Source organism: Rhea pennata, chromosome 4 (assembly GCF_028389875.1).
Source record: "Rhea pennata isolate bPtePen1 chromosome 4, bPtePen1.pri, whole genome shotgun sequence".
In the NCBI taxonomy this organism is placed as follows: Eukaryota; Metazoa; Chordata; class Aves; order Rheiformes; family Rheidae; genus Rhea; species Rhea pennata.
In genome coordinates, this window is record NC_084666.1 from 64,815,617 (window position 1) to 64,842,934 (window position 27,318).

General features: G+C 42.6%; 2 protein-coding genes and 1 long non-coding RNA gene across 8 annotated transcripts in view; 2 read left to right on the forward strand and 1 right to left on the reverse strand.

The window, feature by feature from the left end:
* Positions 1-2,239: 2,239 nt before the first annotated feature.
* Positions 2,240-15,196, forward strand: LOC134140094 (uncharacterized). The gene is made up of 5 exons (XM_062574956.1): positions 2,240-2,304; positions 4,156-4,252; positions 5,213-5,274; positions 12,014-12,193; positions 14,411-15,196. Exons 1-5 carry the CDS (start codon positions 2,240-2,242, stop codon positions 14,817-14,819), a joined length of 813 nt encoding a protein of 270 aa, XP_062430940.1. The 3' UTR covers positions 14,820-15,196.
* Positions 15,197-19,107: 3,911 nt separating this feature from the next.
* The window catches only part of NPNT (nephronectin), a 52,111-nt gene continuing 43,900 nt past the window's right edge, over positions 19,108-27,318 (reverse strand). For 4 of the 5 annotated variants that reach the window (XM_062574142.1, XM_062574146.1, XM_062574144.1 and 1 more), the window contains 3 exons: positions 26,850-26,948; positions 23,661-23,917; positions 19,108-21,159 (listed from right to left, as the gene is read on the reverse strand). In XM_062574142.1, the coding sequence (XP_062430126.1) occupies positions 21,064-21,159; positions 23,661-23,917; positions 26,850-26,948 (452 nt within the window). In that variant the 3' untranslated portion in view covers positions 19,108-21,063. Of the gene's footprint in view, positions 21,160-23,660; positions 23,918-25,582; positions 25,945-26,849; positions 26,949-27,318 lie in introns of those variants that run through there. The other variant, XM_062574145.1, reaches the window with a different exon arrangement.
* Positions 19,974-27,137, forward strand: LOC134139577 (uncharacterized). Of its 2 annotated transcripts, XR_009958211.1 has the most exons (6): positions 19,974-20,181; positions 20,991-21,097; positions 21,341-21,422; positions 23,735-24,137; positions 25,702-25,930; positions 26,214-27,137. It is a non-coding gene; the product is annotated as an uncharacterized LOC134139577 (long non-coding RNA). The 2 variants fall into 2 exon arrangements; XR_009958210.1 differs by having other exon boundaries at positions 25,702-27,137.

Consider the following 27,318-nt stretch of genomic DNA (forward strand, 5'->3'; position numbering starts at 1 on the left):
CATTTAACACAAGTGTACCATAGTACACTCATTAAGTATCAGTATTGTGAGAAATATGCAATTTGCTGGATAGCATATAGCAGATTCTCTCTTCCAGTTTGCTTGCTCCCCTTTTTGTACCATCAGCTATTTCAGTTACTGTTTTCTGGGTGTATCACTGATGGCAGCAATGTGATTTTTCTTGCCCACGGCTTTTGGGCTCAGTCAGCTTTCATATCCTGCTGTTTCCCTTGTTTTGGGAATTTGTATCCAACTACTGAGCTAGGCTTTGGTGTTTTCCACTGGCACTCAGCTAAGAGCTGATAGCTGAGGTGCTAACTAGAAATTTGGAAGATGTGAGTCTCCAGTTTTCTGCTGTGCTGCAGATTCTGTTTCACAGTAAGACAGTTACTGACTCTTTTCTGCTTCCACCTCTGACTTTGTGTACGTTACTATCACTCAGATTTAACTGTGATCAGGCTTGATAGTTTCTTTACAGTTAACAGTGAGCACAGGAAATCTGATATTTAACAGCCTTCATAGTGAATAGCTGCAAAAATGATTACGTCTACAGTACTTTTAAGAGTAGAGCTCAGTCTGCTAATGAAACATGGAAGAAATCTGATGATCCTACTCAGCTAAAATTATGCTTTTTTAGCTGAGAGCCAAGTTGGTCACTGTCTCCTGTTGTTAAATGCTTCTGCCAAGAGCATCAACATATACTTGGACTCTGAAAGAGAAAAACAAAATGAAGCATTCCAGGCTGAGGTTTTGGGATGTGTCCTATTCCATGTGCCTTTTATTATGATTCATGGTGGCTAAAAAAATTTCAGTTAAAAAAGAGAACTTTTTGAATTCGATCTGCCCTTGTATGAACACCGTGAGACAAAACCTTGAAGCTGAATTGTTGGGAGGAACCTGATGCTGTGCTCCAGTAGTTGATTTTTCTCTGTTTCCTGGTCTTTAATGCACTGATAACTATTGTATTTTTTCTGCATGGCTTCTGTACGTTGTTAGGTCTTGATTTTTCTGTCATTGTGCTAATACACCCTGCTGCCATTGTTACCTCTTTTTTGGTTCCTAGGGTGGTTGTAGCTTTAAGTTACCTGTTTCTCATGTTGTGTTGAGCTGGGGATGATATGCTTCAATTTCTTGTAACCACCATTGAGGCAATATGAACAAGCAGATAGAAAGCTGCCTTTGGAAGACTTAAAGTTTATTCCTATTTCTGCCAGTCAGTTGAGGCTACTCAGTTGACTTCATTGTGGCTCTGTTTCTTCTCTCACTGTGTGCCTGTTTTTGACATTTCAAACATGCACTATTTGGGAGAAGGATGTCTTTTACTCTGTCTTCGTGCAGACTATAAGGAAGCAAGAAGAAACAAGATCCAATTGCAACTGGATTTCTTGATGCTGTTGTAGTTCAAATGAAGATTATGAAGAATGTTTACCTATTGCTTAATGCTCCATCAGTATCATAGTTTGCATACAGAGAAATAGAGTGCTATAAATTAAATAACCCTGTGGCTTGTGTAGGGATCCAGAATTAGACATTTACCTGCTTACCTGTTAGAATACTTTAAAAAATATATAAATCCATTAGTTATAATAGTCACAGAGACGCTCATTAGGGATCACTAATGTAAGTAGTCCCACTCCAGATAGGGCTCTTTACCCCATCCGTTTTATCTTCTGTACTCTATAAGCTCACTGGAAATGTCTCTATTTTACTACTTCATACCATGTTTAGCATAACGGGAGCCTGCTCACAAGTGGAGGACTGTGTGCTACTGCAGATTAAATACTCTTAATGATAACTTGATAACTGGTCTGTCCAGTTTTGGCTCAAGGACTATTGTGAGCTTATGTGGAAAGTTAAGAATCCAAGAACAACTCAGTCTCAGAAGCTTATATGCTATATGGATCTTGGTAACTCTTTGGAAACTGCAGAGCTAACCCTGGACAGTCTCTGTCAAAACAGAGCCTACAAAGCAAACTAAGTTAATCTCTCTGACTGTTCTGGCATGATGGTGAATTTGTAGGGAGTGTGCGTGTCTTGGAGAGAAGTTGTCTGACCACCTGTCTGCAGGAAGTGAAATGGAGTGTGAAAGAATGTACAGACTAGAACAAAAGGATAGAAGTGGTAGGTTAGAGATTTAAACCAGGGAAAGGGGATTTCTGATTGCAGGGTGTACCAGGGTGAAAGCTGGCAGGATGGAAAGGAGAACACATATTTTCCAGCAAGATAGCAACAAGATGAAATGGCAGTTGGGGGTGCTGCTAAGATGCACTTCCAAACTCTGAACAACAGTCCTGGAGAACAGAGGTAAACATCAGTGCCTCGGTGCAAATCCTTTTTTCTAGTAATATACATGTCTCCTCTTGGCTAAAGAAAAGCCTCATGAGTCGGAAAATCCATTGCAAAGTCCATGTGGTGCCTTCTTCAACAGAAGGCTCTCTCTGAACTCTGAATTAGCTGGTTCAGCAGACGGGAACTGCAGCACAGGCTGTGCTTGAGTACCTGTGGGTGTGACTGGCTCAAAGATGGGCAGAGTCTCTGCTTAAGAAATGGGTAACCAGAAAGAAGATTAGATCCTGTGTTTGTGTCTAGCACCACAGATTTGGACTCTGCTGGCACTCCACAAGCTAAAAGGTCATATGCCTGGAGAGTTCACCAAGATCAAACTTCCAAACAGTATGAGAGTATGAGTATGCAAGTCACTAGTGCTGGCATGGCTTTTGGCCTGCCTGGCTTGTGGAGTGTTTCTCAACTCCCACCTGATCTCAGGCATTTCCCTTGAGATCCAGGTATGTGAGCACCATGTCTTCTACATTGGTGGTTCTCCTGGAATGGCCTTCCTTCAAGGAAGGTTCACCAGATGTCCAAGGTTTTAGCCTTCTTTCTTCTTTATGCTACAGAAGGGACCTTTTAGGCCTGTTTTTTGAAAAGAACAATGTCTTAAATCTGTTAGATGGTTTCTTGGTAACCTGTGACGATTACAAGGTACTTCCAAAAAACAACCACCTTTTTAAAGTAGTTTGGAGTTGAGAAGATCCTGCCACTGACCAGAGTGATTCTATGAGGTGGAGAGGTTGCTTACTGTGTGTTACAGGCATCATACAGTCAAGAGGAGTGGTAGCTTGCATGTTATTTCAGTGATAGGTCTGTGAAAAGACTATCACCTCCCATTACCACCTCCCTGTGAGTTCTGAAAAGTGCTGAGGTCTGTGACATTAGATTTCTAAATTCTGATGAGCTCATACATTGAAAGAACAAAGGTTGGGAAAACGTATACAATGACTACTGGACTTTTTTCTTGCCTTTTGTCTGTATTTAAATATTCTCAATTAAATTAATCTTTTCTGAAGGAGACACTGTTAAGTGTCATTCACGTGTTGGCCAAGCAAGATCAGTAGTCCTTCTCTCCAGCAGTGAAGTGCTGACAGAGAGCATTCGTGAACCGCCGTGCTTCCTACTGGCAAGCAGAGGGAGTGTCGAAATAAGCCTTGGTGCAAGAGAGTTGCTGTTGACCTTCCGATTTCCCAAACGTGAAAATGACTAATTTATTCAGCTTTTGCTTTCATCAGGTGTTAGAGCAGAAGTGTGATGATAAGTACATTTCCTCTGTAGTTGTGCCATGTGCCAGTACTTCCTCATGGAAAAATACCCCCACCTCTGATTGTAACAAGGAGACATCGGAAAGCAGAGTTACAGTTAAAGTAAAACTGAATTTAATTTGGCTGACATGCAGGATGTGATAGGTTTATACAAATGGAGAACTTTCATGTAAGAGACTGAATTACTCCACACTAGAAAGCATCTCTTATTTATTTATTTATTTATCTATTTTGTTTTATTAAGTAGATGGTCAAGAAGTGGAGCTTTAGCCAACTCTGCCACTGTTGTCTGATCTGTGGAGTTAGTTTCCTCTAAGAATTGTCTCTTGCTCCTTTAAAATGTGTTTTGTTTTCTGTTTTGTTCTTTTCTTTTGAGAAGGAAATTATCAAAGGTGACATCTTTTCAGCATTTATAAAATGTTTTCTCTATAGAGTTTCACTTCCCTGTGAGATGTTCTCAAAAAAAAGCCTTCATCAATTATGGGAAGACAAGAAAGACTGCAACTCGCTTTAAATCAAGAGAGATAAAGCAGGCTCTTAAGTCATGAAATTGGGGAAGGGCTCTCTCAAGACTGGAAGAATGTATCTGCTTTACAGCTTACAGAAGACCTATAGTCAGAAGAGCGCTGACTGCACATACCACAAAGAGGAATGCTGTAAGCACCACTATAATGTTAGATGAGTAACCTGATGCCCTGCTAGAGGTGTAGAATAATTGTTTAAGAGGAAGAATGGAAATTAATAGATGCTAAATTTGTTTTGACATGGTTGAGCTGTGAGTCGAAGGACGAAAACTTGCAAGCGTAATGCATTTAGGAAATACAGTCATATGTATGAAATGAAAATGGGCAAATATTTCCGTAACTGTCTGGAGGTTTCTTGGGTGCATCAACTGTTGGGGGCAAGATTCTGAGTTAAGTCAGTTTAAATTAGTCTGTTTTAACCCGTGAAGACAGATGGCAATAGCTGGACCAGATATACTGTTGGTGAAACTCTACAGATGAAAGTCCAACCAAGATAAACTCACATTGTCTATTCATGTATGTATTGCTGTATATGTTCGGGTATGAAGGTCTCTGCCTTGAGCTAAATAGATTATTTCTATGGATGGCTTATAAACTTAGTTGAGTAACCAAGACATTTTTAGGAGTATGGGAGATTACTGAATTATAAACAGTTTCCACAAAGAGTTTGCAGCTTTTGACAAGTAAAATGTGCATAGTTACATTTCAGCAAACTATGCCTTTGCATTTTGTCAGGGCAGGCATTCATTCCAGGCCAACCACTGTAAAAACCTATTGGTTAATTTGGAGATGAAATTAAGGGTTCAGCACAGCCCAGAATTATGCTGGCAAAGTAAGAGCAAAAATAGTAGTTGCTGTTGTTTTTATTATTAAATGTATATCCAATTTTAAGGGAAAAAATGCTTAATTCTAAGGAAAGGAATGAGAAAATTACAAAAATGGATCTGTTTCTGTTTCTCTTTTGCTCCCTTTTCCTCCCTCTAGTTCCTGACATTTAACCCCTCTTGGGGGAGATTGGTGTGATAGCATTTTTTCATCTAAAGCTCTGCTCACTGCAATTCCCACATGAAATATTGATTTCTTTTTTTCTAGCATCACAAGTCAAAGCACACCAGACTTAGAGGAGATTGCTTCTTTTTCAAGATCAGAGGAAGGTAAGAACACTGAGTAGCTGAAGCTTTTTGTCAAATCCTGCTTGCATTCAGAAGACTGACATTTAGGATATATGTTCATTGTTTTTCTAGGCGTTATCTGGTAAACTTAAGGTGCTTAAGAGAGGTCCCATTAGGCCATGAGTGAGGTATGTATTTACCCCGCGTGGTTTCCTAGGCAGGACTCAAAATGAAACTCAAACTCAGGAGACAAACAATCTTATAATACTGAATGAGGAGAGAGTTGCTTTAAGTGCTGTCAGCAGGCCGTGCTGAATTCACCTGAGATGGAAGTTCCTATTAGGTAGGTTGTGCTGTACCGCTGTTAGGCAGGTGTTGCAAGGTTTAAGTAGCTTTTGCAGAACACTGATTCTCAGAAAAAATCTCTTCAAATGCAAAATACCCTACGAAAAGATAAACACCTAGTTTAGGAGGTTTTGTGTGTTTAAGTAAATAATATAATAGGTGAGATTCCACTGAACAGAAGTCTACCTGTTTGTGTAGCACCTAGTGTAAGATCTATCTAGTATAAAAGTATTTATTAATTAATATAGCATTACCTTTTTGGATACTCTTTGCTTTTCAAGAACAATATTTCTATTGCAGCAGTACAGGATTTTCTCCATCAATTCTTTAAATGTTTTCTGGTCTGAGAGCCAGGTGCCTCCACTCCCTGTGCTTTGCAGCGTCGTTTACACCAGCTCAATGGTAGCATGAAACACCCCAATCCCAAACTCAGCGTTTGGCAGTTAGAGTGTGCTGGTGCTAGCAGTGATAGATCCTACCGTAGGCAGAGCGGTCTGGGGGCATTGCTAAGAGGCTGTAAACAAGGGCTACGGTCAGACTTTGGCACATTGTCAATACTGCAAAGCTGCCATGCAAGAAGTCTAATTGCTTGGCTACCTCATTGTGCAGTGCATAATATTCTTTTATTTTACTTAGTAGGATCAGTCATACGGTTATCATTTTAACTGAGAGTAAGACAGTGTTTGACTGTTTAATATTAGGGGAGATGTGAAATCTGCCCAGCAAAGAGGTAAAATACTAATGGTGGTTACTTGTCTGCATTAACTGGTTGTTGCTGCTTTTGTCCTCCGTTTCTTGATCATTTTTATTTCTCTCGGTAGCAGTTCCTGCCTCTGATTCCCCCCGGCTGTGGGAAGCAGACAGACCACAGGGTGAAAGGGGAGTGAGGGATGTAATTGAATGGCTCGGCAGGAGGCCCTGGGTGTGCTTAAGCCTGTGACTTGCTGTGTAAGCAGTTGCAGCGGGTGTTGTCTGCACTGTGAACAAAACAAGCAGAAAACTGTAAACTGGTGTTTGGGAATGGATTTGGTAATAAAGCAGTGCATCCGCGCTGCAGCGCAGCACCAGCAGACCTTATCTCAGTGAAGGATAGAGAGCAGCCGAGCAGTAGCAGCGGGGAAGGCAGTGTGGGCTTGTGTGCAGGCTGCTGAGCCCTGCCTGCGCTTTGTGCTGCCCGAGCAGCCTGCTTAAAGCTAGCTCAGATGCGTCTCTGCGCCGCTCTCTGCGGTGTCGGCAGTACCCTGCATTGTCTGCCCTCCTAGTCTCATTAGCGTCAGCTGTGGGAACGCGCCACCATCTGCAGTTACAGTCCTGCCTGGTGCTCTGCAGGTGTCTGAAACAGGAATAGGTCACTGTACGTGAGAGAAATCCTGAGGGAAGCATCGAGAATAGCTAAGCGGCTGGAGAGGTTGATTAATCAGGAGAGATCAAAAGTGCTGCAGGAATTAAGTTTGGCCAGATGATTAAGATGTGACCCGAACCGTATAAAGACATTTTGGGTGGTCTCACAAGAGGAGGAGTTTCAAATTAGCTGAAGCAAGAATGCTGGCTGAACGTCAGGCAAAGTACTCTAGCGGGAGCTCCCTAGTGTTTATTTACATTGGGCACCGCCTGGAGGTGCCCGGCTCGGCTCAAAGCCTCTTTGTGCCAGGCACAGCGCAAACGCGCGCACAGATGCAGATTGTGTGTCTGCCAAGAGAAGGTGGGAGGCCACCTGGGTCATGTAAAGCATACCAGACAAGGCAACAGAGCAGATATTGTTACGGAGGAGTCCTCTAGGGGAGGAGGGATAGGCAGGATGAGCTGTTAGGCTGTACAGACTTTGCTTTCTGTGATTTAGGATCAGAGTGGGCTGACTGTGTATACATACTCCATGTGATATTTTTAACTAGTTCATTAGATGTTTCTTCAAACCCTCTTAAAATGTCAAGAGACTGAAGGCTTTTGTGTAACAAGCAGAGTCTGGCAAACTGCTAAGGATTTGCACCTGTGAAGTGAGATCAAATTGCTGCTAGAGGAGGCACTTCCTTTTAGGTAGCACTCACTCCCCCAGCGAACCCAAAGGAGGGGTGGAGCGAGGGACTCAGGAGGTCCCACGGTCTTCTCACTGGCCAACCTTGGTCACACTTCTCAAGCAGTCCTTCTGATACACTTCACCTGAATGCACACATAGGTGAATTTACTGAATAGCATCTCCCAGGTCCCCCATACAAAGGTAGAGGATGTTGCTTCTCCTGTATAAGTAGAGGTGCAATAATGGAATTAGCCTCTGCTAGAGGCTCGTGCAGCTTGTCTCACTGCAGCTTTCTTGGAGTGAGGCGAGGTGTTATTTTTATTTCCATTATCTGGGAAAACAAATAAACAGGCCAGAAATGTAGATAAATCATGGAAACTACTGTGAACAATATTAACTGGGGAGAAAAGAGAAATACTTTTCTCTTGCGATTTTGCTCTCTCTCATTCAATGAAGTCCTTCCCTTTTACCCTGTGAAATTAGCCAGAAGTTGTTGATAACTTTTTGTTAGTTTGTTGCTTTCTCATCCAGCTATTATTAATGTTGTTTTTTTAGAGTGCTCTAAAGCCCATCACCTATTCTTTCTGTAAGTTTGATCTGGAAGAAACTTGGTAAATTTGTAATTTTGAATTATATGAGAATTAAATACTATTTCTAAGTAAATTAATGAAGTTGGAAGTCATGTGCCAGATAACCAGCTGATGAAAAACCAGAATAGCTGCCTTTGAATTCAAACCTTTATTGTAACTCTGCTATCAGCTGAGTCTACATAAATGTATTTTTCTAGCTGAGCTGTATCACTAGGCATACTCCTGCTCTCTCTGAAGTTAATAGCTAAACTCAAGGAGAGGGGTGGCACAGGTGAGCTCTGCCAATAAGTAAAGCTCTGATTTAGATGTATCTCACTGTATCTCATTTTCAACAGCTTTCTAGCTGTTCTTCCAAGTCAAGGCCTAACACAATGAGCACAGCAACTGGGAACAGTAGGCTGCTCTCCTGTATTTTCAAATTTTTTAAAAATTGTTATTTCTACTACATGTTGCTCTTTTCCTCCCTCTACTCAACCACCCCATCTTCAAACCCTGTCCTAGAAAGCTGTTGAAAATGAGATAAATTTTGTTTAAAATGGCAGAAAACAGTTTCTTCATAACAGCAGGATGCTACTGCCTCTTCTCTTGTCTCAGGCAGCAATAAGCTGTGGTTTCACCTCTAGGAAATGGAGAGAAGGCTGGAAAATGTAAAAGGAATTGGGTCGGGAGCTGGGAGCTCAGGTTGGTTGCTCAGAGGTGCTCTCTCCAGATGTAGGGGCAAACAGAAATAAATTGTGTTTATGAACAGAAAATATGTGGGATCTGAGCTTCCTTACATTGGAGTTTTATGTGGGTTTAGGCAATGAAATCAATGGAAAGAGATATTTCCCATTATTTTAATCCTTGTATATTTTTACAAAATCTTATAAAAATATTGTATTGTATTACAAATTGATGCCCAACTGTAGAGAAGAGAGAACCCCTAGCTATTCTAATTATATATTGTATTTTAGAAAGAGGTCCCGAAACTAATATAGGAATACTTAATACTCTTCTGTGGACTTAGTGCTTATTAAAATCACTAGCAAACTCACACACTCAATTCATCTATCATACCTCCAGGTGAAATAGCATGATTGTTGGAATGGCTGGTGTTTATGCTCACTGGTCATTTAAATGACTAGTGGTTTTTTTTTCAGGTACAAAAATATGTTATTACTGTATGGTTGGGCAGCAGTACTTCTCTGTTGTTGCTTGTTGAAATGTTGGCAAAAGGTATAAGGGTTTTTTTTGTTTGTTTTAGTATTCAGAAAGTCCAAATTGCAGCACACAAACATTTCCAAAATGTGATGAATTCCTGGGGCAGGAACTGAAAGGTGATTCTTTGCGGATTGCCCAGGGAAAAGAAGTGGTAGAATAAAGGTTATAGAGATAAATATAGAGAGGTTTTTTTTTTGGACAGCTGGTTAATCTTTACGGATTTGGAAGGTCAACAGGCGTAGATGGGGTAATAATAGCTACGTGTGTCTGACAGAATGCCTTGCTGCCTTGTGGCTATTAGGAAAATTCCTCAGGAATTATTATTTTTTAAATAGCTCAGTGTTGCATGCACAAAGGGTGTGACCATGGCTGCAGGAAAAAGTTCTGACATCTTAGTTCCTAAAGCCAAAAAATTCCTGTTTGCTAAGTATTTATCTCCAGGAGTAAACTGGCCTCTACTACCAGAGAAAACAGTCTTTGGGTTCAGCAGGCCCTGAGGCAGAGAAACTTTATTATTGTTTGGGCAGGATCTGGCAAACACTGCCAGGTGCAGTGCTTTATATCTAACATGAATCTTCATTGTCGTTTGGGCCTAAACTTAAAAATATGCAGCTGAGGAGAGCAGCTTTGTTGACCTGCTGGAGCTGTTCTTCCTCAAAAGCTCAAGACTGCAGAAGAAACATGGAGCTGAAAGAGCAAGAGAAAGTCGAAGTCCTGAAGCAAACGGGAGAGTGAAAGAAAAAATGCAGTGAGAAACTTGGATGGCCATGTGAGGTGGAGGGAAAGGAGGCGGTGAGAGCAGAAGCAACCCGTGCAGCAGAGGGGAGCTCTACCCCACGTGGTAAGCTGCAGGGGGTGCCTCCAACTCTATGCACACCCTCACCGTGGGCAAGATAAGGAAATATTCTCATGCTGAATTCACTCTCTTTAGTGACTTCCTGCTTAATTAAACATTTAGTTATGCTTAGAAGCAATGCCAGTGTCTGCTCTCACGTTGTCTATTGATGGTGCCTGCTAAGATCTCAACTGCTACAGCTCCTTCTGCCCTGCAGTGTAGCACAGGGTTGACACACTGTATAAATTCACGTTGTTATTCTTTGTGGATTGCCAAACTATGAAGACTGAGAAGCAAATAGGACTTCTTCCAGTTAGATTTACAGGTCTTGATTTGAATCTGTTCACCCTGAGGGCCCAATACAGTCCTAGGTGACATCAGGGGCAGTAGCAACAGGACTGGGTCTTGCCAAGGGTCCAGCACCCCAATAGGACGATGTGTGTGGGTGCCGTGACGCCTGTAGCTCCCAGCTGTTCTTCATTGTGGGTTGCACCGTGCAGAGGCACCCGAGCAGGCCAGCACCTGCTGATAAGGCTGTCTGTCTTTCAAACATACAACTTACAAAATTGTGGGTAGGTCTGTTCAAGAGGCTTTTGACAAATTGGTGCTGCTGTGGGCTAGACTGGAAACTAGTCTATGTTACAATGAAACTCTAATAAGTTCAAATGTGAGGCTTCACAAGCTCTTTCTTTGTGTTGCCATGAGGCTGCCATGGCTTAGTGTTAATTCAAATGCACTTTGTAAAAGACTTTGAATGTTGATACCTATTACTAATTTAAAAATCTGCTTTGGAGACTTTTATAATGGTCTGTGTAGGAACAAGTGATGATATGTTGTACATACATTTTTTTTTAAAAAAAAGGCCATAACACAAAGCTGGGCATGGTGGAGTAGGGGCTGATATCTACATGTTGCATTTGAGATGTTTTATGTGGGGAAGAAAAGGAGGTTGTTCATTTTCAGGTGCAGCAGCAGTATGATTTTAAACAACAGTTGTTACTTTGAATAAGAACTCCATTTACTCCATTTGCTCTGAAACACTGCTTGGATCTTTGTTACTGGAGCACGTGGGGATCTTCTGCAGCATATTTGCTGACTGCTTGACAAGAGACTGGAGAAATAACTGCTAAAAATGAACTAGCAATTGAATATAAACCAGACACAAACAGCTCACAGAGAGTGACAGTTTCAGTATCTGATCTGCTTTTATTTATCTTCGAGCTGCCTGAGTTCTTTTTCAATATGTGTTTGTTTTTCTCTGCTTCCTGCATAGCAGCCTTCTAGATGCCCCATTCAGCTATTCCTTCTTCTCAGGAGAGAAAAACAGATGAGTTTCTCTAAGAAGCAGAGAGGATTCCTTTAAATCAGAAGCAAGGTGACCTGTATGGTAGTAACTAAGGACCTGATCTTGCACTACTGAAGCCAATGGAAGGACTCCAAAAGATTGCAGATGATTAGCCCAGGGGTGGCAGAGACCAAAGGGCTGAGTGAGAGATCCCTGCTTCTGGGAGTTGCAAGCAAATTAACCTTATTTGCAAGCTTCCTCCTTAAATGGTGCTGAAAAATAGGGACTTTTTATCATGCTGCTTCTTTTTAACTAACTGCTTTTTGCAGATTAAGCTAGTTGACCTGTCTTTGCTGTAGCTGTGTATCAAGAGAGCAGCATTTAACAGTATCATTTGTGAGTAATTTCAAGTGAGTGGAGTTTGCCTACTTCTATCTGGACAATATAAGCATTTACTTTTTTTTTTTTTTTTTTATCTGCCACGTGGGTGAATTTATCCACCTTACTTGCAGCAGTATAAAGAGCGGGCTGGAGAGGGGCACAGAGCAAACTGCTGCCAGCGCCTTGAACGTGCCCAGGGATGGTGCCAAGCAGCTTCATCCTTGGCCGAAAGGCTGGAGCGCAAAGCCTGAGACCGCTGGGATAAACTCTGCTGCAGCTGCCACGCTTGACTCCACACAGCTCCCCTGTCGGTGAGTGTTAAAGTGATTTACTGCAGAAACAAGTTTTAATCACGATGAAACGCAAGGGTGCGGCTGCAGAGAAGGTAAACCCCGTGGACGTTTCGGTGAGTAGGACTGAAATCGGCTTCCAGTTCTCTTGCCAGAGGCTCACGTTCCCAAAAGCTCTGCAGTCAAAGGGCAGCGCTGGGCCGTGCAGTCCATCTGTAAAAGGGAATTGTTGCCCTATCTCTGGGATGTGAGGGCTGGGTGCCCATTTTGGCAGTCTGAACACAGCCGTTATTCCGAGAGTGTTTTTAATGGTGAGGTTTGAACTCCCTCCCCCTCCCCCAACAAATTATTTTCCATGTTGCAAGATTAATTTGCAGTCACTGTTGGTAACCTAATGTGGTTTGGAAATGCTGTGTTCCCGGGCTGTCCTGGAAAGCCTGGTCAGTGGAAAATTCACCTGTTGAAATGCCATTCAGTGCATTTCAGGGCCAGAAATAGAATCCAGTTGTTTTCCAGTCCCAAACTGGGCAGTGCAGTTGTGCCCGGGGATTGCTTGCATTCCCCATTTGGGCCTTCTGTGGTTAGTTTATCAAATTGCTGCTTGAGGGGTCGTGAACATAGCTCAGATTTATTCACTGCATGTTCAGGGTATTGCCTTGTTTGTTTGTTTGGTGCATTTTTCTACCTGCACACTCAGTTGCAGCATGTAATGGGTTTGGGGTTCAGCAGCTAGTGTTGGGGTGCTGCTGCATGGGTCTCCTCTGCTGAAGGTCTTTCGTGAGGAAGGAAGCAGACTTGCAGTAACAACTACATCACAGTAGGAGAAACTTCCTATTTTCACTAGGGAATCCAACGCAGTATTTGAATTTGCATGGTGTCCGTAGTATCACAGCTTATCCTTTTGACAAAACTGGAGAGGCAAATGAAGAGAGCACGTGCCTTAGGGATCCACCTGGTCTCAGCCAGCGTTGTGTGTTTCCGATGATGCTGAGCACAAGCTTCAGCCGAGGAAGCGTCTGGAGAGGGGAATGTATGAACAGAAGATGGGAACAGTGTTACAGAGAGCCTGAGCAACAGGCCTGCAAGCTTGAAACTCTGTGGCAGAGCCATATTTGAACCCTTTTAAGTTTGGTATAGCCCTTTAATCACTTACTTAAGCAGATCGGCCATATTTTTTGTGATGATGAGGGCATCCCTTGATATACCATGTACTTCCTCTATTTTTTATATTAATGAAATATCTTTATCAAGACTCTGTTTTGTATCTTCATTTGGAAAAAAGATTGTTCGGGTTAAAGTACGCAGGGTAGCTCACAGAAAGCTTCGCAGCGCGAGCGTGACTGCCGGGCTGCTTGCTGACGCACAGCCAACTGCCAAAATGCTGAGATCTCGTAACACCCCGCAAAACTGCCTAATGCACCTTGTGGGTAATTAAACATCACCCAGTTCTAGTAATCAGCCTTCAGTAGTGGAGTTCAGCCAATTAAAATATCCTTTTATAAGAGAGATAAAACCAGTAGCATACAACATAAGGGTGACTGAATTGCTCATTGCTTAGTGACACCTGTAACTATGCAATAAAGTTGTCTGGTTTCTATGTAAATGGTTATACACTACAGAATTGTGGGTTTAAATATTAGTGCATGATTTTACTATCTTAGCGCCCTTTTTGTACACTCCAAACAGTGGCTAACATGAATTGTGTATTTGTTGTTTGAGGGAGAACACTAAACATTCCATCTGGGCATGGAAAACTTGAAGAACCCCGTGGGATCACGTTTTCTCCCGTCTTCCAGCTGGTCCAAGAAACTGAGATAAGATGCCAAAATTTCAATGGAAGTCGAAGGAAGAGATCTCTTAGTGTCTCTCTTGAAGACTCCACTGATCCCTAGTAATCAAATTTCTTGCCTTAAATAGTCTTTCAATTTTTTGTCCTAGTTTGGGAGCGTAACTGACACTGCTCAATGCTCATTTGAGTTTAGTTCTTTACTCATATCTGGCTGGACATCACAATGGTCTTCACTGTGCTCCAGCGTTTTTTTTTTTTTTTTTTTTTTCCTTAACTTAAAATTTGGATGTTGCCTTTGATCTGTTACTGACCACATACCCTGATACACTTTAGACTGCTTGCCTCTCTTTTTCGGAAGTTTTGGTACATGTCTATTCAGTTTCCTGGGCTCCTCCAGGAACAAAATTCTATAAAAACATGCTTTAAATTGGTAGTGTTTACTTTTTCAGCAGAACTGCTGCAGAGCTGCTGTGGGACAAGCCGAGACAAGCATCTGAGGAGGGCGTGTTTAAGAGCAGCCCACGCGGATCTTCCAGCATTAGCGTCTGTGGGGCTTCCCGATGTCCTGCCTGTGCTGCTGGGCGACGTGCCCTGGGGGCTCCCTGCCGAGGTGCTGCACGAGGACCGCGGCAGGAGCGGATCCAAGGGCAGCTCTTCACCTCCCACTGCCGCCTGGGCCAAGAGCACCACGAAGGTACGGCCAGCAGAGCAAGCTGCCTGTCCCCCTGTGTTCACAAGGCTGCAGGGCCTGAGGGTTTTAACTGTAGTCAGTGGCCCTGTTTTTTTCCAAGGGGGTACAAGAAGGCGCCCTTTCATGGTGTGATCGTTCCTGGGGACACCAGCTGTGACCCTTGCTAGGAACCGGATCCCAGGGGGGTTGGATCCTGGGGTTTATTCATGGTGCCTTTTGAGAGAACTTCCCACAGCCACAGCTCGGCGTGCGTGGGAAGGGACGGAGCGCGTCCGCGCGGGTGTGAGGGGAAGCGCCCTTCCTTCCTTCTCCCCGCTCCTCCCACTCCCTTCTCGCTTTGATGCCACGTGCCCTAGCTCTGGCTTTTGGTGACGGGTTTCTTATTTGCTTGGTCTGTTGCATATATAGATTTGCAGAGCACATTTTTCAAAGTAGCCATACTAAGCGCCGGCCAGTCATACCAACTGAGAGGCAAACGGTGTGCACGTGTGTCGGGGCGTTGGGGAAATGGCCCGGGGAAGCGTTTCTGAAGGAAAGGTTGTGTTTTGTGTTTTGCTGTCCGTGTCATGCTGTTACGTCCTCGGAGGGGATTCTCCTGACCAGCCGATGGTGCACAGGGCATGCCTGTCGTTGCTTAAACTGCAAGTTGCGAGACAGGGCTGCGGCTGGGTGGGTTTGGGATACCCACCCCTGGGCACGCAGCACGGCTGTTTCCGTGGTGCTGTTTTGGGGCACGGCCCATCTCGGTGCGCAGCAGGCCCCGACTTCTGCCGTGCTGAGGAATCGGTGCCCGCAGTGACAGCGAGCCCCGCGGCTCCAGCTGTGCCAGCAAACACTGCCCGGGAGCACCGCCAGGCCCTGGCGTGGCCTCAGCCCTGCCGGCGGGCGCCGCTCCAAACGACTCCGGGGAACAGCTCAGCAGTCGGCGCACCCTGAGCATGGCTGAGAACAGACAGCTGCACGCAGATGCACCATTTCCATGGGCAGGGGGATTTAATAGTATAGTATAGATTGGATAGTATGGATGCAGGCATCAAGTGCTAGCTAACCTCAGGACCAGAGAAATGTCCCAGCCATGTTTAATAGACTAATATAGATGCAGCCTCTGTGGATTTCATGAAGAACTGATGTCTATTAAGTGATATTATTACAGACTGAACCATTTGAAAAGAAGAACCTCTCTCAAACCAGGCAGAATATTATTTATGCTGTTGCACCACCAGATCCAAGAGGTTTTACAGGTTCTATGAAAGCTTCACACTACTGGCTTCCTTGAGGAGAAGACAGACAGATGGACTCTGTCTAAGACAGTTCTCTTGTTTTTTCAAAGCTAGTTTTCTTTGAAAGGCCTTTTAACTGCTTGCAGTAAGAAGTTAACAGCTACGGAGCAGGAGTTTATACATATTGTGGTAATCCTGGTTCATACGTGGGGGGATTCTGCGTTGGACCATGCGGAGGGAAGAATCTGGTAAGTCCATTTCTCTGGCTTGTGGTACCAGGACCCTGGCGGGGATGTGGGGCAAAAGGCAAGGGAAGAGGGGAGGTGGTGCTCCCCTTCTGCTGGGGCACCGCTGGTAGCAGTGCTGTCATCTCCCTGAAGTCCCATGTAAGTGGTAATCCCAGACTTCAGCACCGGGGAGGCTTTGAGCAGATGTTGCTCGAAAATTTAGTAAAATCAGTCGCTGAGTGCAGGTGGCACCTTGTCGTTCAGGGATTATGCCCAGCTTGGAATGAATCGGAATGATTCTGGCTGAGAGTAGGAAGCAGGAGATTAGGCTGTCGAAATGCACAATGGGGAGAAACATGGGAGAAGACGAATGTTAAAAAAAAAGGACTATTTCTGTTCTGAATTGAAAGTTAAAAATCATAAAATAGAAAGTTTTTAAAAACTGGAAAAGTTAAAAATCTGGAAAAGTGCTGTAGTATCTTGTGTTCGCATGAAGGCAGGACTTGGCTGCATTGCAGAGAGTCCCTATCTCCTTATTCTGTCTGTTAGATAAATACCTGTCTTGCTTTCTCAGCTGATTCATACTGACATCAGCTGTTGGGTTCAATGGTGAGGCTAAAGATGAAGTGTGCTTTGCACAACTGAATGTACGCATATGCATAGGAGTGCACTATATATATATATATATATGTATATACACACACACACACACACTATATGTGCGTAAGTAGCACCGTGTATACATTTATAGATAATGTTCCCTTTACAGAGAGCACAGAGATGCTTTAGGGGTGTTGCTGTTGCTCTAGGGATGTGGTGTCTGTGATCTCTGTAGCAAGAGACGGTTGGATCACAGGAACAGCAGCAGTGTGGCAAAAATCTGCTTGTTTACTACAAGAGGAGGTTAAATACTACTAAAACAAGAAGAAAAAAAAAAAGGATTCTTAACAGATAGTGGGAGGCAACAAAAGGAAAAATGGTGGAATTCCAAATCTATGGAGAGAGAGAATTAATTCTCTGCTCTACAGAAAATGCAGGATGACTTTGCCTCTTGTTTGACATATTATTGAGGAACTGAGGATTAGATCTCTGCTTTTCATATGTATTGCATATGTGTAAGTAAGTGTGGTATCCTATCTGGTTCTCTGAAGTTAAATTAGTGATTTTTTTGAGAAGAATGGAAAAAAAATAAGCTGTGCTGAACAGCCCTGTGAGCCCTCTGATACAGTAATTGGGCTATTTGCTTTGAAAAGAAACTTCTATCTTGATCCCAATAGTGTTATACAGGCTGTCTGTCAAATTTAAGAGCAGGGATATCGGAAATAAACCATGCCTTTTCCAAAGACTAGGTTAGCGCAACCCAAAGAACCAGCAAGAGCACTCTCTAGAGGAGGCCTGTTTTAAAGCAAGGGAACAGGGTTTGGACTTGGAAGAGGTCATGAAAGTGGGCACAAAAAAGTGGTAAGAGCAGATCTAGAATGGGATTTAATTCATTTTTGAACATTCATTTTTAAATCAGCAGGTAACAGAGTGCATCTATCTTACGACCAGAAAAACTTTGATAATTTGGTATTCGATATGTAAGAAGTGAAAACTGCATATAATTTAAGTGTATCAATTGAAAAGTAGTGACTCTTCATCCTAGTTTAAAAAAAAAATCAGAATTGAAGATTTAAAGACAGAAAGGCAGGTAAAGTTTAGCCCATTGATTCATATCTTTAAGTAAGTGCAGAACGAACAGGTTTCAAGGTGACCCTGCTGATGCATAGCTTGATCCAAAGCCCTCTGGTTTCAGCAGCCTTTGGGGCAGACGGTGCCTCACGTGCTGGCAGGAACAAGCCAGACCAGGCGCGGGGAGGGAGACGGCGCTGGATTGACTGCGGGCGCCCCGCGACTCTGCCCCTTCGCCGTGACTGCGCAGCAGGCTAGCGACAGGCCCCTCTCACGCGCTCCCTTCTGCACCCCGTCGTCGCCTCCGGCCTAATCTGACCCTGGGGGAGCTCCTGCTGCAACCTCCAGCTGTATTAAAAACAGTGTTTTGGACTCCAAGGCTAGGATAATTTACAAAGGAAGCCCAGGGAAGCACTGCTCCAAAATGAGTGCAGTTTATCAAATACGCTCGCTACTGAGCATACATTTGATATTAAACCAATATTTGCCCTGAGAGGGCAGTTAGTTGCAAGCTCCTGTTAGGAAGACCTCAGGCCGTATTCTGATCTCTTTCTTGAGGGTCCTCGGAGAGCAGCTGTGCGGAGCTGCCTGACGGGGCCGGCGCACGGAGCGCCGGCGAGGGTGTTTCACCCGGCAGCTGAGCAGCCTCGCGGCATCCCCGCCCCAGCAGTAAGTGACCGTGGAGGAGGGAAGGTGACAAACAGCATCGCGGCACAGCAGGCTGCGGGGCGAGCGACTCACTTAGCACCGTACCAACAGCTCTGCGGAGCCAGGCTCTCCAAGGCTTCCCGATGGCCGGCATCGCCTGGGACTCCAGTTCTTCGTAACGCTTCATGATGGTACTTGTTTGACCGTAAAGATTATTTAACCCTATCAATCACGTGCCGAATGGCAATGTAGTTAGGATATCAGCAAACGCATAAATATGCAGAGACCCCCAAATCCTCCCACTGTCATCTGTGTGCGTGCGTACTTCTGTTCACCACCTGTATTCATTCCAGTTCTGGGCTCCAAGTCCATGTGCAAATGGCTAAAAACTTTCAGCCTTGCACAGATGGGAGATAGACTTCTATTTTTACAAGGGAACCTAAATCTCAAAGAAAGAACTGTAGTAATATTTGGTAAAAGACCATTTTATATGACGTTAACCCTGTTAAACATCAGAACGTAATTTGTGCAGGTTCAGTAGCGTATGATAATGAAATCTCTTTTATTTTTAGATTTGCTAAGAGCTAAGTACTTAGCTATTTACTATTGGTTGAAATACCATCTTTTGGCTTGTTTCATTATAATACAAGCAAAACTTTTGATCCAGAAATGAAAACGTGATATTCCAATTAGTAGGAAGTAACAGCTGCCTTTATTAATTATTTTAAAATAACGATAAGGCATTTCAAATATTCACAAATATTTCTGAAATACTGCAAAATAACATAAAAGAAAAATAACACCACGATCATATGGAAAGCAAAGTAGTTTTAAAAGATTTTACAAATGAATTATTTCTTCCAATTCAAAAGGTTTGTCAGTGCACTTTTACTGAATGGTATCTATTTGGTCAAGTGAATTTGCTATAAATACTGTGCTTATGGTATCCTAGAAAACAAACTGGAAAAAATTCTTAAAATAACATTTTGTCAGAAACAGCTTTTTGGAATAGGGCTTCTAATGGTCTTGCAGTTTTCTCTCTCTCTGTAAGGTCTAATATGGGGGGGGGTTGAAATGATAGTTCTATATTACTGAATTTACAATACTTTTACATCTCATGCACATATTTAAAAGATCTGAGGCCTATTTTCTTCCATGTATGCCTTTTTTGATGCTTTAAGGCTGTGCCACTAACAACATTTTATCAATCTTTGTCATTTTCTTAAACATTACAGTTTTGCAAATTTAGAGCTGTTGACAGCAGTGATGATGATGTTTATCATATAAAATTCCCATCCAAACAGAGAAATTCCCTGGGAAACTGCACATCACATGCAAGATGCATAACTAAAAATGTAGTCAAAAATTCTGCTAAGTATTTAGTTCCAGCTAGAGCTAATATTTATTTTAGTTCTGAAAAATGTTTGTTTACTGTATACGAAACAGTTGGATGGGATTCGGACATTTGACAAAGATCACTCAACGCATTTAATTGTCAGAATTGTTCATACAGGTTTAACGCAGCTGCCTTTTTTGCTTGCATTTTTCAGGTGGGCAGCGGCAGCATAAAACTGCGGCTTGCGCTACCCAGGGGAACGAACGTCCTCGTAGTTCCAACGGGCGCAGTCGTACGAGACGCCGTGCACCTTCTCCGGGCTGCTCGGCCTTCAACTGAAGAGGAAGCTGCCTGCAGGACTGAGAGTCCTTCTGGGCTTGCTCCTGAGCGAAATGCAACCTTCTAGGGCATGACCAGCTTGCATCAGGTGAGGATTTGCTTTTTTTTTTTTTTTGCCTTCAGCACACTGTAATGTGAAAAACTGCACCAGCATTTCGTGCAAAAGGGGAACGGTCAGGAAATGTTTTTCAATGAGCACCATTAACTGACTTTGGTAACGTACCTATTGGCACAACCAGTGGGATCAGAGAGTACGATGAACTCCTGCCTTGTACAATAAGAAAGTACAGCTGCCCTTTACCTTGCAACTAAAGTCTGTAAATACTAAAAACATAAATATGTTAATAACCATACACATATACACAAAACACAGCAGTAGCAATACTACAGGATGCAGTACCTACTCTATATAACTGCTTTCTGTTAATGCAGATACAATGCCAAAATAAATGCTATATGCAGCAAACCCTTCTTTAAAGGTCAACGGCAGAAAGATAGCCAGAGTTCAGGTCCGGGCCTCAGCTAATCCGAGCTAGCTATCCACTGTCTATCAATATAATCAATAAAACTACTGTTTTATTACAGTAGAGAAAATAGTGAATGTTGTTAATATTAAAACTTTATAAGCTGGAGATTTCTTTTGACAACATTTGGCATTAATTCTCCCTTTTTCACAAGTGCTCCTTGGTATGAGCACTCAACAGGCATTACAGGGGATAATGTTATTAACGCACAAAATACAATTAGGGGCAAAGACTGACAGAAACACCTAGCACTGGTCTGGAGTTCCTGAATCCTGGTAGGTGCTCTTCATCACTTTAAGTGCAGATTCACTGGGACTGCACTTAGCAGAACTTCAAGAAATTGTCTGTCTCCAAATATTTCTTTTTCACACAGTTTTGTTTAAGAAGCTCGGTAGGAAGAGGATGGGAAGGGCTGCAGGAGATGACTTGTGCCAGACCAGTCTCTGCTAGTGTTCTTCAGAGCAGCGTCCTCTCTTCAAGGTGACATCATCTAGTCCAATATCCCCAGTTCTTCCTTTCCTTTTCTCTCCCCTGAAAACAATCTGGGGAAAAAAAAGACAAGTTGGAGTGCAAAAATAAAATGAAGGAATCTTTGATTGGAAAGGTCTCATCAGAAAGAAAGCAAAAGTGTTAGAAAGCGCAAACAATCTTAACTGACTTACAGAAGCCTGTTTACTCAGAATTAAGGCTGTTTTTCTTTTCTCCGTTTCTTCTCTTTGGCAGGATTTTACTGAAGAAACAGCAGATCAAGATTGAGATATGGTAAATCAAGGTGTTGATCAAAGTGCTGAATGGCAGAGCTGAGGTGAGGTGAACTCCCACATACTACAGCCTGTGGTGCTGGAGGGTGCTAAGGGTCAGCTGCTTAAGGATCTTTCCGCATATCATCTCTGCGGTGTTCTCATGGGTCCTCACAGCAAAAACACAAAATCACGTGTATTCTGCAAAACGTTTTCTTATAGGGGAGCTGCCGTCCCTAGCATACCTTGCAGCTGGCTTAGTCCGAATGCCAAACGTAGTTTTGGGAACTAGAAACACACACGCTTTATTTAATAGATTCTGGCTCCTACAAAATATGGTAACCTAAAGAAGCACCGGTTCCTTGGGAAATGGATTGAAGCTCATAATCAGCAGTCCAGGCTTGGTCTGAGTAGGAGAAAATTCAACAACTAGGAAGCTTGACTAAAAGGACTGTAGCATAAGTCATGCAGAGAATGATAAACATAACGGTGAGCAGACTTCCTTTAAGAAAGTGTTCTCCTAAATTAATCTCACTCTCTGTTGTGTTATTAAGAGATTCACAATCTGAACTGCTTTAATACGCAGTCAGTGTTTTTGTCCATGGTTTAAAAATTATTCAAAGCATATAGCAAGACTTTGTAACTGTCTGCTGTTATTGCCAAGCTAGGAGGAGTTAATACAGATTCATGGATCAGAAATTCAGCAGTGTAATTAAAATAATTTGGGTTGTTGAGAGCATATTCCTAATTTAAATACAGACTAGGTACAGGGCAGGTAAGAGAAACACTATGCTGAATATACTGAAACAGTTTTTAGAAATAAGTGATTCTGGATGTGCTCTTTGAATAGTTCATGCAGAGATAATTCTTTATAAAGTGTGATGAAGGATTCTAGTCTCCGTTCATACACCCTTCTGAGGTTTCCACTAGGCCCCCAAATTGTTTAGTTGTTTTTTGTTTTCATCCGTGTCTAGAAAGTTAAATTTGCTTTTTTGCACTAATTCCTCTGTGACAGAGCCTTCCCTCGAGTTTTTGTTTGGTTGGTGGTTTTTTTTTTTGGTTTGCCAGGCCCATAGACTGCCACTTCTCGGCCATACAAAGAGGCAGGGGACAGTGCAAGGGAAGAACTTTTGTCCGTGCTTACGAGTTGAGCTCTCTAAATTTCACTGAATTTTCTGACAGACAGTATGTTAGTAATATCCACTTCTTTAAAGAACTGCTCCATAAGATCTTTATTTCACTCAACACTCCTGGCCCTCCTCAGAGGCAGGGTGCTAAGTAAGTTTAGAGCAAAAAACATTTTTCACTTGGTATAAACTTCCAGAGTCTCAGTCTATGACATTCACTTCATCATGGCAGAACATCATTTGATTTATCAATTTCTTTTCTAATAGAGTATCAGGAATCTTTTATTATTATTATTGCTGAGTTAATTTTCAGAAAATTATCATCTGCAATAATTCCAGCATTCTCATGGGATTAATATTAATTATTTAAGGCCACATAATGTACACCTGACTAGCTTTCTCCATGAACGTAACAGCATTTACCACTGTCAGGTTTCCAGAGCACCCGTTACAGTCAGAACGGAACAGGCCTTTAGGCACTCCAACGCCTTCCTAATATCCAACAGAAGCATAGGTTGTGCTGAGCTTTGAGTACATCACTTTATTGTTTAACATTTCTAAAACTACGAGGTGTTTAAACATTCTCCCTGATACTGCAGACAGCTTCTTTTGATGGTGCTAAATAGTTCTGCGTTATTGGCATCGTTCATCTCCCCGACCAGGTCATCTGTGCCTAGGCTGAACAGCCCAAAACCCGACGGACTGCGCTAGCAGCCTCCCTGCACTGTCAAAAGCGAACAGTTTCAATTCCCTTGCTGTTTTAACTAGCTATTAATTCACGAGACACTTCCCATTCCAGATTCTCTTTTTTAAAGCATCTGTCACAAGGAATCCTGCTACAAGCTATTCTGAAAGCCAAGCACAGCATGCCCTTGTCCGCTGGACTGTTCTGTTCTACGTGGAAAGTGACTCTCAAACCTGTATGAGGTACATCAGTACAGGCTATTTTGCAGTTTCCCATGTGTGTATTGCTGTAGGTGGGTTTTCTACGTAGAATGAATTTAAAAAACAGGCCTCGATTCTCTCATCCTTAGTGTGACTACATTGGCAGAGGTAAATTTAGAAGTAAGACACAGACTGAAATTGGATCTAGAAAATAAATGATCCAGTGCTACATCATCTAAGTGTCTTGAGCTTCTCGTGCTAAAAAAAGACAGTTTATGGAACTGTACTCACACTCTTGATGCCCGAGCCTCGCAAAGTTAAGTGCGTCTGTCTCCAGCCATGGCCACCATTTCTTCCCCAAACAGCTGGTCCGCGAGCAGCGCTTTTCCTCACGAAGACGTGGAGGGCACCAGAATGCAGCGCAGGCACCTTGTGCCTGAATGACAGGCACAAGTCCCCAGCCTGAGCCACGTGACCCAACGGCAGGATGAGATGTGCTACTCGTCTGTCTTTGTCTTTGGGCTCAGAGACCGTAAGATACTGTCCCCCTGCAACACAAAAAGGTGGTGTTAGTTTTTTAACTGTACTACATTTCAGGAACAAACGCGCAACAGTTATTTAAAAAAGAAAGGGAGGTCTCCAAGGTCCAGTGAATCTTAAATACAGTCTATAGTTGCTGGGAACCGTGATCCAGAACTGATGCATCTCCCTCTCCAAGCTGAGCAGGATTTACAGTGTTGAGTCTTCTGGTTTTTATGCTGGTACCAGGTTAGTTGCAAATAACGCATCTTTTGAAAATGAAAAGTTAATATATTCCTTCAGTTCTGTCGACCTCACTGTGACTACATGATTTTAAACCCACAATGACATTAAAGCTACTGTGTACTTTTATACAAGTTTTAAGATGCAAATTTTTGCTATCAGATGAATGTAAAGGCCAGCATAAATGTTACAATGCAAGAGAGCTACAGTTCTGCTATTTTTTTTTTAATTTGGGAAAAAGAACCCTCTTACCCTGAACCTAAGAATCACTTTTGGTGTCAGAGCCAAAAATCCAGATTTAAAGAAAGATCTTAAGTGGTTTGCAAGCTTTTTATTTGAAACCAGTACTATAGAGATATTGCATTTCTTTTTATACTGCAGAATATATACAGCATTTAATTACAAAACAAGAGAATGTTTTACATTTAAGTGTTTCCCTGCTACTACTAAATCAGAGCTATTTTCTTTTTTTTTTCCTCCAGCCTGGTAATACTTATATTCTTATATATATTCTTTTCAAAATAAATTTTCTTCAGAGACTGTGAGATTTAGTGATAATGCAGCAAATACTTGAAAGCAATCTTGTCTCCAATTCACTACTTCTATATAGTTCTTTAGCTCCTTTAGTTTTAATGAAATTTAACTAGGCAAAGTATTATGCTGCCAGCTAAGGCTTCAAATCTGCATGTGGGCATGGAATGGGATCCGTTTGGCCAAGTACCTGCTAGGGCTTTTTTTTTTTTTTTTTTTTTTTTTTTTTTTTTTTTTTTTTTTAATGCATGGCTTTTACATCAATATGACTAACGGGTAAAATAAAAACAACAAAGTTTAAATAATTGCACCTGCTTTGCGCAGATACAAATATATCAGCATTAAAGCAAAGAAAGACTTGATTCATTAACTGCATCTGTTTCAGATAGTTACAGTGACTGAATTCAATCACAAGGAAACAGGTTTAGTTAAGCACAAAAGTGACGTATCTGGAGGCAAGCCCCTACAGGAAAAGGTCCCCTCAGATCAGCACTTTCGGCTGCAAGATAAGCTTGTAAGGCTTCATCATGGCACCTTTCAAAATGCAGATTCTGATAAACCAATAAATATTGAACTTTCAAAAGGTGAAAGCAAACACTCAGGGACAAGCTGTGAAAATAAATCTCTGAACCAGGGTATTCTGGACAGCAGAGGGAGGGGTGGGTGATTTCAAGGGACTAGTTTTAACAGGTTATGTCAACAGCAACAGAACACAAACAGGAAACAAAAGCTGAGATTGTCCCTGGCTGGAAAGCAACAAAGGGAGAGAAAAGGTTTAAAGAAAGGCAGCTAGTTAAAAATCCTAGTTCTGGCACTTTATTAACAACAATCTTAGCGTACATATAATTAGTATGCTTTGAATAACTTACTTTCTCAAAAAAAAAGTCTTTTCTTAGCCAAAATTTCTGGTGATGCAAGCAGAAAAAAAATTACTTGTTCCTAAAAAATTCACCAAATGTATTTTTAATTCATTGCTTCAAGACGTGTGAAGTATTTGAGTGATTTTTTTTTTTTTTTTTTGATTTTTTTTTTTTTTTAGTGCCGGTCTGCAAGCAGGGCACAGTTACCTGTTCTCTGAGCTGCAGGAGGAAGGAGCTCTGCTATGCAAGTCACTTTAGTGTCTTCACAAGCATATGAAACACTGCAGCACGTGGGGAGGGGCCTGCCCCGAAAGTGAGAACGGCACTTCCCTTACGCAGCTGAACAGCCCGGAGAAGGCACAGGGGTCACCTGCCGCAGCAGCACACGAGTGTCTCATCAGTGGCAGCGTAAGCACAGACACCTACGACAAGGGGGTTTGTAAGGAAAACGGCGCTGGGTGCCTTAACTGCCTCAGCTTAGCCCACGCGGCCTGAGCGGGGGGGGGTCTCCTCCCGAGTCGGCGCCCGCTCACACAGTGCCGCCCTGCGCGCTCCAGAGGCTGCTGGCTACGGAGCAGCCCCTTGGCACGGGGGCCAGAGCGCGCGTGCCTAATCCCCAGCGCTGCGGGGGGGAAGGGCAAAATCGGCTGGGGACAAAACACAACCAACTTCTGGCTTTGCCCATTTGCAGTTCTGCGGGGGCTGCGCAGGGAGGAGGCCCCTGCTGTGCAGTGCAGATGCAAGCACTCCTCCCACCCCGCAAGCGCTGGTGCGCAGGCCGCTGTCACATTCACGTCAAGGTCACTTTTACCATTCCAGACATACGCCGGCAACGTTTTCAGAAGGCGCTGCGTATTAGCAACCTACCTTTACTTAACAGTTTTTGTTATACACAGTTGCTGTAGCTTATAGCAGAATTTTACAAAATCAAACTGAGACACAAACCAGAAAAAGAACATTGCATTTGGCAGCAGAACAAAAATATTTCCAACTCTGTCTATAATTTTACTAGTAATACGGAAATAATTACGTTTGCATGATGTCTTGAAAAATAAGCTTTGTTTCTGCATAAATAAAAGTTGTTCTCTAGTCCCCATTATCATTTTGATTCTTTTAAGTTCAAATTCTCAACTGATCTTTACTGCTGTGAATGCTCAGTTTTGATTCTTTCTGCACAGAAGAGGTGTAGGTGTGAAATGTTTCACACAATTAAAGGGAACAGAGTCTGTGTAAACTTATTACAACAGGAGAACTGTCATCAGCCTCTGCAGGACCAAGTCTGGGTGGTTCCTCAGCCACACGATGCAACTGTACACATGCATCTTACCTGATGGATCTTGAACTGGTTCCCAGTGCAAATCATCATCTTTGTCCTTGATCCAGCCACACAGCCCGCTATCAAAATTACAGCTGTGTATCAGCACACCTAGGCAGAACAGAGCAAAAGTTTTTAAAAAAGTGATTCTGACCCTTTGGTTGGGGAACTACAGCAACTTCCCCTGTGGCTGACACTGGCAAACAAATACGTTTATGAAAATAAAATGCAGCGAAAGGAACTCTAGAAAAAAGACTCTACAAAAATACTGAAACAATAAAAAGGATGCTATTATTATTATTTACAATTCAGCCACCTAATTTGGTGATAAATTTGAAAAGAAAAGAAAAGAAACTATAAAGGCTTATTTTTACAATGCATTGTTTTAAACAAAGAGGCTTAAGATGCAGGAGTCCTGTAAAAATGTATAAATAAATAAAAAAGAACTCTTCAAAAATCCTAAACCTCAGGCTGGGGCTAG

Coding starts and splice junctions, on each gene's coding strand:
- LOC134140094 (XM_062574956.1), top strand. CDS start 2,240: ATGGCAGTTGGGGGTGCTGCTAAGATGCACTTCCAAACTCTGAACAAC. Junction 4,253..5,212: donor ATACCACAAAGAGGAATGCT/GTAAGCACCACT, acceptor CTTTTTTTCTAG/CATCACAAGTCAAAGCACAC. Junction 12,194..14,410: donor TCCACACAGCTCCCCTGTCG/GTGAGTGTTAAA, acceptor TTACTTTTTCAG/CAGAACTGCTGCAGAGCTGC.